The 17,164-nt window shown below is 37.7% G+C and overlaps 2 protein-coding genes across 5 annotated transcripts in view; one reads left to right on the top strand and one right to left on the bottom strand.

The window, feature by feature from the left end:
* AIMP1 (aminoacyl tRNA synthetase complex-interacting multifunctional protein 1) overlaps positions 1-16,987 on the bottom strand; it is a 38,955-nt gene extending 21,968 nt beyond the window's left edge. For 2 of the 3 annotated variants that reach the window (XM_010586228.1, XM_010586230.1), the window contains exon 1: positions 16,666-16,824. In XM_010586228.1, the coding sequence (XP_010584530.1) occupies positions 16,666-16,667 (2 nt within the window). In that variant the 5' untranslated portion in view covers positions 16,668-16,824. Of the gene's footprint in view, positions 1-16,665; positions 16,825-16,949 lie in introns of those variants that run through there. The other variant, XM_010586229.1, reaches the window with a different exon arrangement.
* Positions 16,988-17,056: 69 nt separating this feature from the next.
* TBCK (TBC1 domain containing kinase) overlaps positions 17,057-17,164 on the top strand; it is a 115,175-nt gene continuing 115,067 nt past the window's right edge. For both annotated transcript variants that reach the window (XR_775550.1, XM_010586226.1), the window contains exon 1: positions 17,057-17,086. The gene's annotated coding sequence lies outside the window, so the exon portion shown is untranslated. The remainder of the gene's footprint in view (positions 17,087-17,164) is intronic.

Raw genomic sequence — 17,164 nt, 5'->3', positions numbered from 1 at the left:
TAGACATTTTCCCACTTGTCAAATAAATTTCTGTAAACCTAGTATTATAACAATAACACAAAGGAATAGGTATTTCCGATACTAATATAAAGAGCCAACAGGCTGAAATGAACTGCTGCACAGGCACAGGAACCCATACAGCAGAGGGATAAAACTGTATCTAAAAAGGGCACATAACTTTTAAGATCCACCCTGTATTATAAAACACCAACACATTAAAACATTACCACTGCAACAATCAAAGGTTACAGTCAATGATTTTTTTGGATTTTTTTTAAACCTATTTCCTTTGCCCTCTATTACCCTGACACCCCCCCACTCCACACCCCCCTCCAAACAACCAACTCCTATTGGTGATACACAAACTAAGAAGAGGAAAGAAAACCAGGAATAATATAGCTTAAAAACCAGATTCGTATCTTATTACAGATACATTTTCTGCAAAACAGGTCAGAATGTTCCAGGGGCCAAGTGAAAGTAAAATCACATCATACAATTCTGCCTAACAAGCTGCTTTCCCTTCAAACAAAAAATACTTTTGAAACAAGTAAGGAGTAGCTATATTCAGACCTTCTGAAAAGGGTAACCTCCTGAAGTTACCTAGTTGCTCAGCTAAGGGAAACTGCTTAATCTCAGACCTCCGAGACTACTTTGCTACCTGCAAGACAATCAGAACTGCTCCAAAAACCACTTGCTCCACTATAATGGAACACAATCTTCAGATGAAAGACTCATGTCCTGCAGTTATTCATGAAGTTACATATCAAGACATAGAAGTTGTTTAACTGCTGATTAAGAGTTGCCTATCTTTTTTTAAAGAGAAAGCACTGCCTCCTGTGGTCCTCTGAGTAGCTGCTGTATACTCACAGGAGAAAACAGGCATTATTCTACTTTGTTTCTCAAGAACATGTAATGTGAAAGGGTCCCCAAAGTGGCAAACTCTCTATAATAAATCAAGATTTCTCATATAGTACAAATTACCCCAAAATTTCAACATTTTACCAATATTGGTTTATCGACATTGGCCTTGACCTTAGAATGTATCCAGATCAAAAAGTGAATACACCAAGAAGATGCTAAAAACATAAGCCTTGTTGTAGCTTACTCTTCAATATTAATATTCTCTGTTTTTAAAAGCAAGAAAAAGCCAAAAAACCCATAAAATTGATGACAAGATTTAAACCTTAAACTCTAAAAATTGGTTTTGGAATCTATCCATAGTCCGAACATGGAACCAATTATTTTTCACTATTGGAAAAGCAATCATTTAACCAAAAAACCAGAAATTGGAAGCCATCTGATTCCCCAAACCTAAAATAATTAGCTCTAAGTATTCCTTTTTCCAGCTGGAGGTTCAAAAAAGCTCAGCACTTCGAAGCTCTCAGCTTTTTCTTGCAATGCTTTGTTAATGTCAACACACACGATTACTAACTGTACGAGATCTAACCTGCAGGCTGCTTAGTAAGATTTACTGCCTACGGATCAACATGCACTCCATCTATGTATCAAGTACATCTACGACAGTGATGCTGCTTTATTTCAGCATTTTCAATTCAGTGAAGTTTTATGCTGCTCTGTTAGGTGACAGGCATCTTATTTCTTTTTCTCCTTCTTTCCCACAGGCCTTCACGCAACACAACCAAATGCCATGCATGCTTCAGTTGGTCACCCTGACCATGTGTTGAGACAAAAAGTTGCTGAATTTTGTCTCAAATGATGTAGACCAAAACAAAATCACCACAACTGCCTGCTTCTCCTCTGTTCTTCTCCCACACACACACTAACTCATCCACAGTAAGAGGGTAAACTTTCACAGCTCACCACACCTAGGCAGCATTCTTCATTGCACGGCTGCTTCGCTATGACCCATCAATGCTCTTCGCCTTGTACTAGCTATGGAGGAATCAAGTATTTCTACAGCAAAGCCAATCCTACTGATCTTTAGCAAAGAACAGACAACAATCACAAGATGGCCCAGATAGCATAAACATATGCCTTACAGAGAATGCCATGTTTATGAATAGCTGCCAACCAAGACCTAAGATCAGGCAAGGAGCCACTACAGGAGAAAATAAGTGTCTGCAAAAAGACACATTTGCTTTTCAATTGAGATGCTCTGTTCAAATTAAAAGTTTATCATTACGAAGCAGAGACAGTGGGATCAGCCTTATTCTAAAAGTTATCAACAACACAAGGGCAATTTCTCCAATGCTAAATAAAGTCAATTAATTTAAATTATAGAAAAATATTTAATGGCAATTTCTCTTTCTAAGCTTTTGGTCTTAAGTCTCAAGCAGCCTTTAAATTAAATTCCTTTTCTTCTTCTGCGAGATGTCTCAAGACGCTTTGTTGTGGCCAACTTGTATAGCAAAGTATTCTAGTTCCTGTGAAAGACAGAAAATATCAACAATCACTTTGTTTCTGCAAGAAGTGTGTTCAAAGACTTCTTTCTATCTGAGCATCTCCTTTGAGTATGGCCGTTTCTGGCAGACAATCTTACAAAACCCCATAAATATAACAGAAAGTGCCAGCTGTTTGCCAGATTCTGCTTTCCTGTGCTTTGCACTTCTGTGAACAGTCAGGACACAGTGAATCAGCTTTAAGAATCTCACATCACACCTTTTTATTCTGTAAAGTAAGGTACAGTAATGAGCAGATCAAAACAGAAGAAAAAAAAAAAAAAAAAGGGGCACTATGTTACCTTTTCCTAAACCAAAGTATCAGTGCAACTAGGAAACTGTTGTAACTTGTCCCATCTCCTTTCTCAGAGAAGCAGGATTCATACTTTTAAAAAAATCAATTCTCTCTTACAGGTTTCTCCTAACTTCTCATAAAGTATTCTAGACCTGATGTCATAAACATCTTTGGCTAAGATTCACAATATCTGATTTGATTGCACATTTTTGGTAGATGAACTTAAGGTTTAGTTTTCAAAACTATGAAAATGTAAACTATTAAAAAAACAAACACTGAGGAGAGCTACAACTGATTAGTTTTGAGATCAAATCTTGGTTTTGACTTCATCGTCTCCCTATTTCACTCTAAAAACACAGAAGATCAATAGCAGCTCTCAATTTGTCAATGGTCTATAACATTTAGTTAAAAATTTGCAATGATATAATTCTATTGCTAAGACATTTTGGAAATCAGCTATATTCAGTAAGTTTCATGCACTTACCTATCACTGCTGCAAAAGGTTGGGTGTTTCACTGGTTTTATACCTGTTACACATTGTAAAATGCAATCGTGGCTTTTACACCCAAATACTCCTTCTCAAGAAATGCAATTCTAAAAGATTAAATGTTTCTGGACTTCAAAAGACAGAGAAGAATCAGATTTACTTATCAGAAACACAGGTCTTCCACAGTGTTATCTGTGGAAAAATACAATTCCTCAATCACAAAATAGAGTAAAAAAGTGAAGCTGTTCACAAACAGGTTTCAAAAAATGTGCCTTTTAAACCAATATACAAATAGACTAAGGCATCAGTAAGCAACAATATAATGCTGAGAAAGAAAACAGAAGTATCTAAGATACTAGATAAAACTTTTACATTGCTTGAGACTACTTAATCACAATAAAAGCCCTAGTTCCCTTGTTACAATAGAGCAAAAAGACAGAGTGGTGCACCCCATTTTTCTAAAATATCATTTCACCCATGTTGAAAAGACAGGCGCATACCAGTTAAGATTTAACTACCTGCTCATCCGTCTTTCAGAATTAAGTATATTGTTAGCTCTGTAAGGGAAGAATGTAGGTTTCCCAAATCTCACACTGTCAAAGTAAGTTAATACAACTAAAAATATAGTTTAAGGTCCTACACAAATATGCGTAATCAAAATGTAGATGCTCACCTAGGTCCTTCTCCACACACAGCAAAGGAGACCTACCAAAATATTTTTGGCAGAAAAATGGCAAACACTTGAAAAGCAAGAGCTAGCAATGATAGCACAATTAAAAACCAATCAAACACACACACACAAAAAAACCCACTAAACACCAAACCAAGAACACTGTATTTTTTGTCAAGATTTTGAGCAACATTGATAAATTGCAGTGTAAAAACTCAAAATCTAGAAATTATTATCAAATAAATCACCATGGAACCTCATTTTTGACTCTCAGTACTAGATCAGTGATCCCCTATCAGGTACTAGGAATGTGGCACCATATAAGATCAAATGAAATTTTCACTATTATCCTTGTATTTTGCTAAAGAAAGAATGCTCTTTTTAATATGAGTAAAATGGAATTACAGCCTAAAACATAAGAGGGTTAAGTATGGTGATACAGTTTTGCAGACTTAGAATTCTTACATCTCTTTGCAGTTGTATCTTTCTCATTCTCCCCAAACAATTGCTATAACTGGGGCTTTAACAGTTGAACAGCCCAATTATTGGGGTTTTTTTTTTGGAGCACTTAAGTGCAATTTTCAAAGTATTCATAAACTATAAACTCCTGTGTAGTCAGTATTGAAAACAATTTGCCAAACAGCAAATTATTAGGCAAAGTTGTACATTTCTGCCATATGTTATATCAACTCACATCTTCTGCACTGAGAGAGAATAATTGCTTTGCAGATTTCCAAACTAACATGTCTAACACAGTCCATCCAAGAAGCAATGCCAGCCCTAAGGAATGATTTGTTAGCTCTGGAGACTACAGTCCAACCCTTCTGGCTGCCAGATAAATCAGGCTCAATCCCAGCTGCAGACAGGTCTTTTAGTAGTCCTAAGAGCCTACCCCTCCCTATTTTAAAGGGCTGTAAATAGAAAAACACACACAACCAAACTTTTTCTTATTGAAAAACACTGCAGCATGAAAGAGATTTTTAAAAATATGACGAACATTGCACAAAAAGAGGCCCATCCACTGGTATCAATTTTGAGACAACAGAAGTTCCTCAGTAATTATGATTTTTAAACATGAAGACAGGTCTGTCTTGAAAGGGAACAATGTACCAAAGTCACAAGCAAGTCACTGCATTAATGAGACAGGCAAAAATCAAATCTATGAGAAGCAATGACTGAAGAAGCAAGACAGGCATATGTTAGAACAAATAAAGGTAGAAGCATGAAATTTTTACTTTAAGAGTATTATGACAGGCTTAATTTGAATTAAAATGGATCTGTATGGGAGACATCATTAGAAACTGAATAATCAGAAGTAAAAATTATTTTGTTCAAGTTTGCATTTCAAGACTTGGTAGATGCCACAACATATTAATTAACTTCATCATATCTTGATACACTACAGCTGCAACATTCAAAAGGATAAGGTAAGTTAAGAGTACTTGCAATTTCATTCACATCCCCGCTGTAAGCTTGTGCTAAATTTGTATTCAGGGAGAAGTTTCTACTAATGCTTGTCTCTGTCCAATTCTGGATTAACTTTGTACTCTTTCCCACCTCTGAGCAGACACCTCAAGGACTAAAAAAAGCATAGACAAGACTACAAGGAGTTCTGTCCAGGTTAAGATGAAAGTCAAGTGATTTGGATGTGGTTTGTAACAAAATTTTTGCCCTCAGAGCTACCAAAAATTTTCAGTAACAAAGACCGTATACAAAGTTATATGTAACTTTATTAATCTGAGAAGACTGCCCAGTAATTCAATAGACATGGATGGCTCACAACATGGCTCAAGAAAACCAACTTCTTTGCACTGCTTGACTTAAGCCTCAACAGGTTACACACCCACTACATCTGCCAGGTCCCCTGGAAGTTCAGTAGAGATTCATCTGGTTGTGCTTTATAGCACACTCTGAAATTTAAGTAGCAGCTCATATGCCAAAACAGTTGGACAGCCTTATGTATTTTTTCAGCAGTGTGTATCTTTTGGATCCCGCTACATTAATATTTTAATAGTACTATCAGAATCTTATGATAAACGATCACCACATGCAAAAGGAATTCTCACATAAATCCCATGATGGAAAAGATGCAACAGCCACAACATGCTACCCTGTTTCTTTGACCTTAAGCACTGATTTCCAAATGCCAAATTCATCCAATTCTTTGGAACAGAAAGTTTGCAGCAAAAATTGACAGGGTTGTTTGTTTTTTTTTAATTTATAAAAGCTTAATTTTCCAAACCACAGTGTATCTAGTGCCTACCACTGAATAAAGGAAAAAAAAAAAAAAAGTAGCTGCTACTCATGCCTCAAAGCATCCTCATAAAACTTCCTTGACTGGTGATGGACTTTACAATTACAGACACACACATATGCCTATAAATTCAGAAATATAAGCAGACTCAGCTGCATCTGGACAAGTCTGCAAGGTCAGCATATGCCACAGGAACTTGAAGAATCTGTACTGTGGTTCAGCCTCTAGGGTTTTACTGGGGAGTGAAAGCTTTAGATTACTGTTATAACTACAGAGTAAACTAGCCATAAATCAGACAGCAGAAGAATAATCAGAACTGCACTGAAATCTACCTGTTGATACCAAGTAGAACACTTTCTAAAGTATTTTATTGATTCTTGTAACTTTATCCTAAAAAAGTGAGCATTCACTTACCTCCTTAATTAAAAACAGACACAGCAGTTATAAAAAGGTAAAGAAGAAAGAAATGTTTACCCCCTCTCCCTAAGACAGGTCTCACTTGAGAACAAAAATATATTTTAAAAGTATCTCTCAAAAATCAATCTTTTTCTTTTGGGTCTACCAGAGCAATAAGTATAATAACCCTTGTCAGAAACCCTAGCTGCTAAAAAGACATTTTTAAAGACACGTCCTCCTCAAACTTGAAGAGTTTGGAAATAAGAATACCATTAGCAACATATTTTATGTCAGCAATTGTCTGCAAAATAATACTATTGCTTAGGTAGTTCACAGGAACATTGATCCCTTTTTTCAATTTTAATTCACAGTACTCTTAACGTCTGAAACCTGCCTACTAGTTATCTTACTTAGTTCAACTGTAGCAAAAAGAATCCTGAAATTTATTACTTTTACACCAATATCGGCTTTTCTATATGTAAAAGTAGTATCCTGTAGCACAGCTAAAGGAAAACAGGATTTAACCATTCAGCTAATGCAAGTGCTAAGGTTAAAAATAACCATTATTTATTCATGAAAGCATTCAGCAGACATCATGCAGATGTACAGCAAAAGAATCAATGTTCTCCAACTACAACTGCATTAACAATTGCTGGTATTTACTGAGGCAGAAACTTTAGGTATTCTTTTATGTGGGCCAAATAAAAGCTGAAGAAAATTAAACCTGAAAATGTGCGTGTGTGTGCATGTGTCTGTGTGTAATCAATGCAAGAATAAAGGCGAACATCTCTTAATGGGGAGCAACAAAGCTGTCAAACAAAGCTTTAAGGGGAAAGGCAGTCCTTGCCAAACTTTGACCCTGCAGCTGCAGTATCTTATTTGCACAGGCAAAACTCTCCCACACACATTCAACGACCCAGTTTCATTCATCACACAAATAACTGTACTTTCCAGTGTTGAATTTACTCACGTAATACAGGAGGACGATATTTTAATGAAAATCTTCTATAAAAGATACTAACTTACCCTGCACAGAGAATATTATTTATTCAGCTGTGGAGTGAAAAGTCTAAATTAACTTTTAAGTCTAAAGTGGGCTGACAACAACCGATCTTCAGCAGCCAGAAGCAGTTACATGTCCCTTCAAAACCACGTGCCAGCAGTATCTACTACTGCATATTCCTGGCATCAGCCTCAAAATACAGGTCTCTCCTTCCATCATGTACAGATTGAAGACACTTAAAATTCCTAGCAAGCATCTCATCTACTTACAAAAATCTTCAGATATAACTATTAAATATTGTAACTACCTACATTTTGGATCAATGATTTTAACTTCTGTGGTAGAAATACAGAGAATATTTTTTCCCCTTTGGAGATAAAAGAAAGGAACTCTGAAGAAAAAAAATTTTCAGTAGATTTACATTTATGCAGGTGAAGACTTTTCTATTCTCAGCAAGAAAACAAACCAATCAACTTCTGAAGCAGACTGTACAGCAACTACCTGTCAAATCATTTCTAACTAAAGTGCACAAAATAACAATTCAAAGGATACTTGAAATCAAAATGCCAGCTTTCCTTTCACTCAGATGCAAACATCCACCAAAGGATTATATTATTACACAGCTATTTCAGATCTACTGATTTGAAACAAAACAATTTTTTGCAGAAAGATGTTCCTTGTATTAAAAAAATCCCACCATTTTCTTCTATACAGCAAATGATGCTTATATTTAAAACAGTTTTTTCTTTTTAAAATGAGAATCATTTAATTCTTATTAACAGAGAACCACCGCTCAGATTTTATACACTTATTTCACATTTTGAAAACCAAATCAGTTTGCAGAGACAGATAAATCAAATGTAAACCCCAGAGTACTGTAGTTATTCTAGCTGACACACAGAAATGACCTTCCCAAACCAAAGAGAGCGATCTTGAAAGTGTTATTTTTGACCTGTTTTCCATATTCTAAACTAGAGGGGAGCATCAGGAGTTTTTTGGTTACAGGACAGTGCCCTCACCTTCTTCATCCCTCTGTTAATTTAACATCACATGCATACATTCATGAATAACTTCTCAAAAGAATGTTCACACACTGGTACTGAAAAGAACTAAGTCAGGAACACCACTGTTAGTAAATATCTGGTTTTATGAGCACTTGATAACCCACTTCCGAAGTAAGTGTACTCAGTAGTCCTTTGGGCACAGTCCAGAACAGCAACATGGTTACTGAGTTAGTAGTATGCTAGTCTAGCTAAACTTCTGGACCACATCTTCTACAAATACTTAAGTACTGCTTGAGAGAAAGCACAGCAATATTGTATCTTTTGATGGTACTAAAAAAGTAAGCAGTCTTGTAACTGTCTTTCAGAACCTTCTTTGTATTTGTATGTAGTGAGAAGCATTTTAGGTTCACAGCTTGTAAAACCTCTAGAATGAAAATTATTTTCTCCTCTTTTAATACTAGATCTGTGCGGAGTAAACAAACAAACAAAGCCCTTGTGCACTCATCTTGGACATTGAGAGGGCTGATGTCATCTATTAAGACTGATGGTATCTGACAGAAAAATCCTCCAAGCAGCTTTTGGGAAATAGCCATATCTCATTTACGGATACAAAGCTTCTTTAGTTTCCACAGTTTAAGATAAACTGAGCTAAATTCTAATTTTGCTGTGTTGCAAATTATTCTATTAAAAACCCAACTATTTAAAAACATTTATTTTCAATTAGAATATTTTGGTTTCACGTCTTCAAAACTTGCAAATTTGCAGGTGAGTTCTCAGTAAAATTTAATTGTAAACTATATGTAAGGGAAAAAACAAACAAACAAACTGTGCCTCGTTCTTATCATTAGCATTATTTTATAGATGGTCAGATGGTCATACGGATGTGAAATTACTTATCCACTGTGATGTAGCAGGGTAATTCAACCCCTAAGAAAAGATTAATTTCCCTGGTGTACAATTCAGTGTCACATCCTAGTTGGCAATGGTGACTTCCTTAGTGTGTGACTGTTACCAATTACTAGAGCACTTCACAGAGAAGGTTCCAAACCTTACAACAGGATAAGCACAAATGTGAACTTACAGCCTTCACTCCAAAGCAGCTGATACCAAGCCAAATGTAGTGCCTCTTGCATGCCATGTGCAAGCCCATGCACTCTTGTGGGAATAGCAGTCCCTAGCTGCCCCGGCTTACTGAACAGCTGAAAAGATCTGCTTGCTTATCTTCAGAGGCTGAAACAAGATGCCACTACAAAGCTGTATATTAAACCGTAATTGAGAAATACTCTGGGATAGAAACCAGATCCAATAGCCATGGATCATTTCCGAAAGAGGGTCCTGAAGTCAGAGACTAATCTTTAAACTATTAATTCATACTCAGTTGAAGTTATGTTGGGAAAGCTCCTGATGAGAAGGAAATGGAAATAAAAGTCTTCTATAATGGGTAGTTTTATGCCAAAAGATTGTACCAAATGATCTCAAGAAGAGATCTGCTAACTCAAGGCAATTTTTGATGATGTTTTATGCATTGCCAGCTGCTTTCAAATCTAAAAAGCATCTCAGAATCTGTCTGCTTTCAGATAATTAGGATATGAGACAACACACCAGGGAAGCAGTTATGAGAGGAATTCAATTTTCCTCTAATCCAGCATAGAACCTCTGTCAGGTTTTTTCCAGCATTCTGAGGAAAGAAGAATGGGTTCTTCTACATGAATTGTGTTTAACAGATGATGGTTAAATACAGTATATACTGCTTTCTAATATGAATGCTAGTTTCAATTTCCCTCTCTACAGTTTTTGAAGTCAAGGAAGTTTCTAAGTTGTTAGTTTATATAAAGTGGCATAAGAATTTGTATACAAAGTTGTGGAGTGTAATAAAAATTGTAAAAGCTAGGTCAGCAGAAGGTATCTCTCTTCTGGAATTTCTTTCTGAAAATTGTACACAGCAAAGAGGAATTTATCCAATTCCCATTTCAGTAAGGTATCAAAGTCATTTTCTTTAGAAACACCAAGTGTCACCAAGTGTTACAGATGCCCACTGATGCATTTAATCATCAAAGTAGATCAATTTCAGACTATCATGACCCTAGGTTGTAAATGTAACTTAAGAGAAATCTTATCTTTCATCTTGGTAGGCAAAGATGATTCCCTCACTTATCCCTTTAAAAGTAATTCATACCTTCGTTAATAATGTTCACACTCCTTATGGACAATAAAGGTTTTTTGCACAAACATCCCCTCCTCAGTTTTTATGGACAGAATGCATGACCTGCCCTACCAGAAGGCCACTGGACCAACCGACAATATTCTGACAAAACAGAATGAAGCAAAACAAACCAGAAATATGCAAGTGAACAACTGGAAGGTGCTCTGCTCCAAGACTTCAAAGATAAGATTATTCAGATGATGACTTATTTTCCTAGTTAACTTTTATCTCCCCATTCCTGCCCCTATCCCATGGTAGGAGACAAGATTTGTTGAGTAACAGAAGAGGAACAGAGCCAAGGACATTCAAGAGGAAGAATATACAAGATAATCCAGAAACAAATTCTTTAGTGGCCACACACTAAATATTAGCCTGTAAGCAGTAGCATTAGAATTATTGGAGTAGATTAATTACCACAGCAAAATAAATAGCATACAAAGGAACAAGTGAGCAATTGAATTGCTCCTCTTCTTTTTCCATTTGAGCCAGCCAGTTATTTAAAATATGATACTGAAAACTGAAGTTGCAAACTATTTTACAAGCTAGCAATAAGAAAGTAAAAGAACACTAAGATCTGAAACAGCTGCCATCTGCCAGTTCTGAAAGGCATGCCATTTTTAAGATGGTTTCTTTGGGGGGAAGGGGGGGGTAAGTCAAAACCAGCATTTAGAAAAAATCCTATAAATGAAACTATTTCTTTTTGTGTTGGCCAATCACCTGGTATTACAGACCCAGGAGCAGGCCGTGACTTGCATCATAAGCACATGTCCCCTAGAAAACTCAACAGGGATCTGGCACACTGACTGTTGTCATCAGGAATGCCAGTGATTGCCATGCCTAAAACCAGTTATAACTGATTACAAATTTCTAACCATACTGAATTTAGAGGTATTTGTCAGAAGCACAGAGCATGCTCAGGCAAGGAATTTTACTTATTTAAATACAAACATGTATGCTTGGACAGTTTAGGAATACTCAAATGAATATGGTGACAATCTCAAAACACTTGGAATTGTCATGCTACCTAAGCAAACTAGCACATTCTTATTATGTTCAAAAAGTGCTTCCCCTTGGTCTATCAGATCTATTCAACTGACTGGAACCACAGGGGCTACATTTTCAGGTAGGAAATACCTGCTTGCAAAATGTTTCATGCTTGTTGTGGACTTCACCATTAGAAGACTTTATGGCTCAAAAAGTGTAAAGGCAACTAACTAATGAATTAATCAATTAACACAACACCACACCACAAGCATTACAGAGAAAAAACAAACTTCTCACCTGGGAATCTATTCCCTCACCCTGCCTCTCCTCTCCAGTTAAAAGACAAAAAAAAAAAAAAAAAAAATCAGCTCAAACTTGTAATTTCTCTAGAAAAGAAGTGTGAGGGAGACAGGAGGAAATAAAGAAGTGGCAAGTCAGGAAAGGCCTGACTAGCCATATTATATTATAGGCAAACTGTCTCAGCTGTTCAAGAGGCTTCCCAAGCAATATTCACATTGTACTCATGCATACTCAAGACCCCCCCCCAATTGCCAGAGAGAGTTGCTTTTGTTCAGATTCCCCTTTCCTGTCTCTCAACTTTTTAAAGACACTTCAAAGAAGATCAAAAAGCTTGAAAGAAGTGCAGTTGTTTAGTCTATAGGAGAGAAGTTAGACAGGAGACTTGGTCTCGTTCTTCAAACGCAAAGGAAGTTGGTATGAAAATGGGACTAAACTGTTCACCAGGTCTACTGCAGACAGGAAAAAGCAAGGAAGATTTAAGTTCGATCATTTGGAAAACTTTCAAGTAAAAGTAAAGGACTGAACAGGCTGCCTACAGAGGTTGTGGAATATCCATCACTGGAAGGTTTTAAAAACAGGTTAGGCAGACATCTGTCAGAAGTGTTTAAGGTATAACAGATGAGAACGAACTTGAGATCTTTTGCTCCTCTTCTGCTAAGGTCTTTTCATTATACCCAGTGTTACAAAACCAATAATATTTCCCTCTTATACTCCTGCCTTTTATTTAACTTTAAAAAACACATAGTAAAACCTACCCTTCTAATTGTGATATTTCCACATATTCAAGTGTGATTATTTGGGAGAACAAAACAGAGAGATTTGCCAACTGTGAAAGCAGAATAAATAAACCACTTGTGAAGTAAAATACCAATGTATTAATTTTACACTCAACCTGAAGAAATTGACCCCTAACATCATAATGCAGACAGTACTATATTTTCTTGTTCTCCAAGAGAAAAGAAAATTGTGAAAACTTTAACTGATGACTTACTGACCCATGGTCACCAAACCTAGTCAGTAAAACATTTTTCAGTTTTTGCTTAAAGAAATTTTTTTTTCAAGGAAAGCACTTTTTCCCAAGCACATGCACACACACAATAAAAATATATACACATAAAAAAAAAAATCAAAACAATGAAAGCAGAAGACTGCTTTGAGAAGTATCCAAATCTTTTTGAAACCATATAAAATTATGACTAAGGATGGCTTCCACCACACCAGGGGGAAAAAAGCCATGAGAGACTTCCCCCCCTCACACACAGACACTGTTTTAATACTAATGCAACCATGGAAATGAAAACTAAACATCAATTTCCCCCTTGCCCCCAGTATGACACAAAATCTAACAAGGGAAATGTTTCTTGGTGACAGTAGTAAGAACCATACAGATAGCTGTTTGGAAGGATAATAAACAGCATCTTCTGTGGGTCTCTGCTGGACTGATATCATATAGTTCACATCACTACAAGAAACAAGAGATGGTATTTACTCTGCTCACATCTGATGTTCCTAGCAACTGCCCTCTATGCTGACCCCTAAGTTTTACCTGTGTTGTTCAGCATTTGACATTCTTTCAGTTTTAGGAAACACTCCCTTAGAAGAGACAAATGTGAATGAATTCATTCACATGGTAGCTGTGACATATAGCAATCAAATCATAATCAGAAAAGTTCAAAAATATTATGGTAGATACCAGATTTGTCTTCCTGCACACTTGATCAATCCTTCTTATGACAACTGCTTTACGTTATTTTTATTACATAGATACTTCGCTAGTATGCTTAAGGGGACTTGTAAAGTAGGTGGGATTTGCAGGCACCGGAGAGCTCAATTTTTCTTTTCACTCTTGGTCTAGAGAGGTCTTGGATAAAACTTATCTCCTATTTTGCATCTCAATACATTTTTTTTGCTTGCCAATTCAAGATCCACTCTTCATTCTGATGCCATTATTTGAGTTCTTGTCCTCCAGAACATACAAGCTACCTCTGCTGCTTCTTAGGGCTTTTTCAGAAATGAACAGAGTAACATGACATCCATAAAATTATTTATTCTACTTTAATGTTGGGGGGGAGGAAGCTGAGAAACTGGCACTTTTCTAATTTGATTCCACTGATAATTATAAATTTACACACAGCAGCAATTTTAGAAGTGGTCTGTTGATTCAGAAAGAAAATACAAATCACTACAGCTGATTATTACCTTATGTTATCTGTTGCTATCTTATAATACAAACTAGCACAGTTCTATACTATAGAATGTGCTGTATAATAAAAGTATAGAAATATTTTGAGGCATTTTTACAATACTTCCAGAAACTTTTTTTAAAGCTTCATGCCAACTGAAATTGATTTAAAGAATTTTGCAAAGCATAATAAGTCCTAGGGGGTTGCTTGCTTCCCCCCATCATGGCATAAAATTAACTTCATTGCTAGTCTTCTTGGATAACATACATAATTGAAATAACAATAACATATTAAACAGATTTCAGTCAAATATATTTAGGAGAAAAGCCATTACAGAGAACATCTAAATCAAAAGGATGAAGAAATATTCATGGGCTGTTTGGCCCTCCTTTGATAAAGAGACCCTAGGTTAGCCTGCCATTGTTAAATTCATACTAAATTATTTTTATAATGATGTCAAAGCAACTTCATAATACCTTTCCACATTAAACTTTTATTCTTCAGATTGTTTTCCCACTCTCATACGTTTCATCATCAGAAGTATCAAGTTTTCAAGGATCTAGGGAACTCAAGAGTCCTATTATTTCCAATCTGATAGACTATGTTCAGATCTGCACAAATGTCCTTTTCTTGGAAAATATCCTTTTTTATTCAATACCATTCTCTCCAGACTGTCATCTGCTTTCAGTCTGGGGAATGAGAAGTTGTTTCCTTCTCTATTTACATTTAAAGGTGTAAAAGAAACAAACACACCTATAGCAATATATAGAAAACATGCACAAGCTTTATATTTACAACTGGAAAAACACCTTCCAGAGCCCAAATTTGCTGAAGATAGTTTTAAGAATCATTTTGATTTATATCACTCTGCCTTCAACACCTTGCACCTTCAGGATTCAGTAAGCAGCACTCACCAATATATTTCTTAAAACTCTTTAAAGTCAAAATCATCGTAACAAGAATATATTGTTAATTTGCAACAGGGTGGGGAGATTATATTATGATGAAGCCGCTTTGACAAGATCCTTGAGGCTAGCTAAAAAAACCCAAACCAAACAAAAAAGTCAAAACAAAAAAAAACCACTTTACCAACTATTTGGTAAGATTTGTCAAAGTTCTATCTGTTAGTCATTTCTAAGGCCTTATCCCTCTTAATAATATCCAGTACAAAAACCTCAGTTTTAGGACTTTGGTTTTATTTTACAGATTTTGGGCTTACTTTCCAATAGGTCTGCCAAGTAATGTATTATTATTTAAACATAACTGAAGAATAATATAGTAAGTGAACGATAAGAGCATACAAAAATGGGGTGCTATACTTAATCACTACTGCCTCACCTTACTATGGATTTCACATAATTATCCTGAATCGCAAAACTATTTGTAAAAAGCAATGACTGTATTAAAAAAAAAAAATATCCAAGTTAAAGAAACAGAAAGAGCAGGAAATGCAAGGATTACTTATTTTGCAGCAGTATTTTCTTCATTTTGCCAGCTACTAAACCCAGCACAAAACCACCTACTGATTAGCTCAAGGTATATGATACTTTAGTAACATCGCCATATGCTGGTTAGCTGTGGACTCGTAACATAACCTAACAAGCAACAAATCATAAGTTCATCCCTGTCATCCAATCCATGCATCCTTGTACAGACTATGTGCTGTATGTTAAATCTTGCAGGTACCTCTACTGAGGATGGACCAAACACTTAGTTATATTCTGTTTTTCATTCACTGATGTTTATGCAAAAGCATAACGAACATATATACCATTTACCAAAACGGAGAAAGCATCTACTTTTCAATTAGTAACAGCTGTTCCTACGCAAAGCTCAGTAGATACTCCGTGCCTGTACTTTCCAAGCTATTACAGCATTTTCTTCAACAACCCATCACTATGCCCCTTCCAAACTGTCACTTCAATCGATCGGCTGAATAAAGGAACACAACTGATTTCAGAAGAACCATTTCACGTGCATGCTTCCTCCCCGCAAAGTATGGTATCTGTATCTGCAATGCCACCCTACAGCTACAGCGCACATTAAGCCCCATGATTAAATTCCTCATGTAAATGAAACAACAACGAACATAATGCCCTTTCCTCTAATTCGAGGCACTCATCCTGCTCCTCCGCTACAGAGGAATTCCCCTCAGAGGGACGGCAGCAGCCTCCCTACGACCACGGCCGCAGCACACAGCCCGCAGGGAACAGCCGCTCCAGCCGCCCCCCGCAAACTAACAGGGCCCTACCGGGCTCCCGCTGCCCGCCCCAGACAGGTCGGCCCGGCCCGGCCTGGCCCGGTCCGGTCCGGTCCGCGGGGGGAGTCCCAGGGCATCAGACCGCCATGACACAGCCCCCCAGCGGCGAGCGGCGACCGAACGAAACCACCCACGGGCGCGCTGAGAGCAGGCTGAGGGGACAAAGGCACCCACCCCCGCGCCAAGACTCGGCCGGAGCCCCACAGGCCCCACCAAAAGGCACTCACATGAACCGAGCCGCCGCCACACACCTTCATCCGCTGAGGGAAAAAGGACCCTCTCCTCCAGGCTGCCCGAGCGAGCGCCTGAGGTTTATAAGAAAGCCTCACTACCCGCAGCGAGCATTGTTTTTACGGCCAAGTCGCTCAACACGTCGTTCTCAGAGCGTTGGCAGAGTGCGCGCACACACACGGATAAGGGGGTATGGGGGGGGGGGAGACTATTACACTCCTGTTGTGGTTTTTTTTAAAAGGTCCAGGCAAAAAGAAGGCTCAGGCATGGCGCAGGACACCTCTATGCCAGGGTCCTTCAGGCGGCCGGCGGGGTGGAGTGACGCTGCGGAGCGGCGAAGGGGGGTGAGGGTGCTGACGCCGCGCTCGGGGGCGGGGCGCGGCGCGGCGCGTAGCAGGGATGGCGGCGCTGGCGCAGGTACCGCCGGCAGCGGCACTAGCTCTGCCCTTCCCCTTCTCCTTCCCTTTCCCCCGCCAGGCCGTGCCCGGGCCGGTA

This window comes from Haliaeetus leucocephalus, unplaced genomic scaffold (assembly GCF_000737465.1).
Source record: "Haliaeetus leucocephalus isolate CR32 unplaced genomic scaffold, Haliaeetus_leucocephalus-4.0 Scaffold140, whole genome shotgun sequence".
In the NCBI taxonomy this organism is placed as follows: domain Eukaryota; kingdom Metazoa; phylum Chordata; class Aves; order Accipitriformes; family Accipitridae; genus Haliaeetus; species Haliaeetus leucocephalus.
The sequence above is the reverse complement of the archived record's forward strand: the minus strand, read 5'-3'. Positions and strand labels throughout refer to the sequence as shown.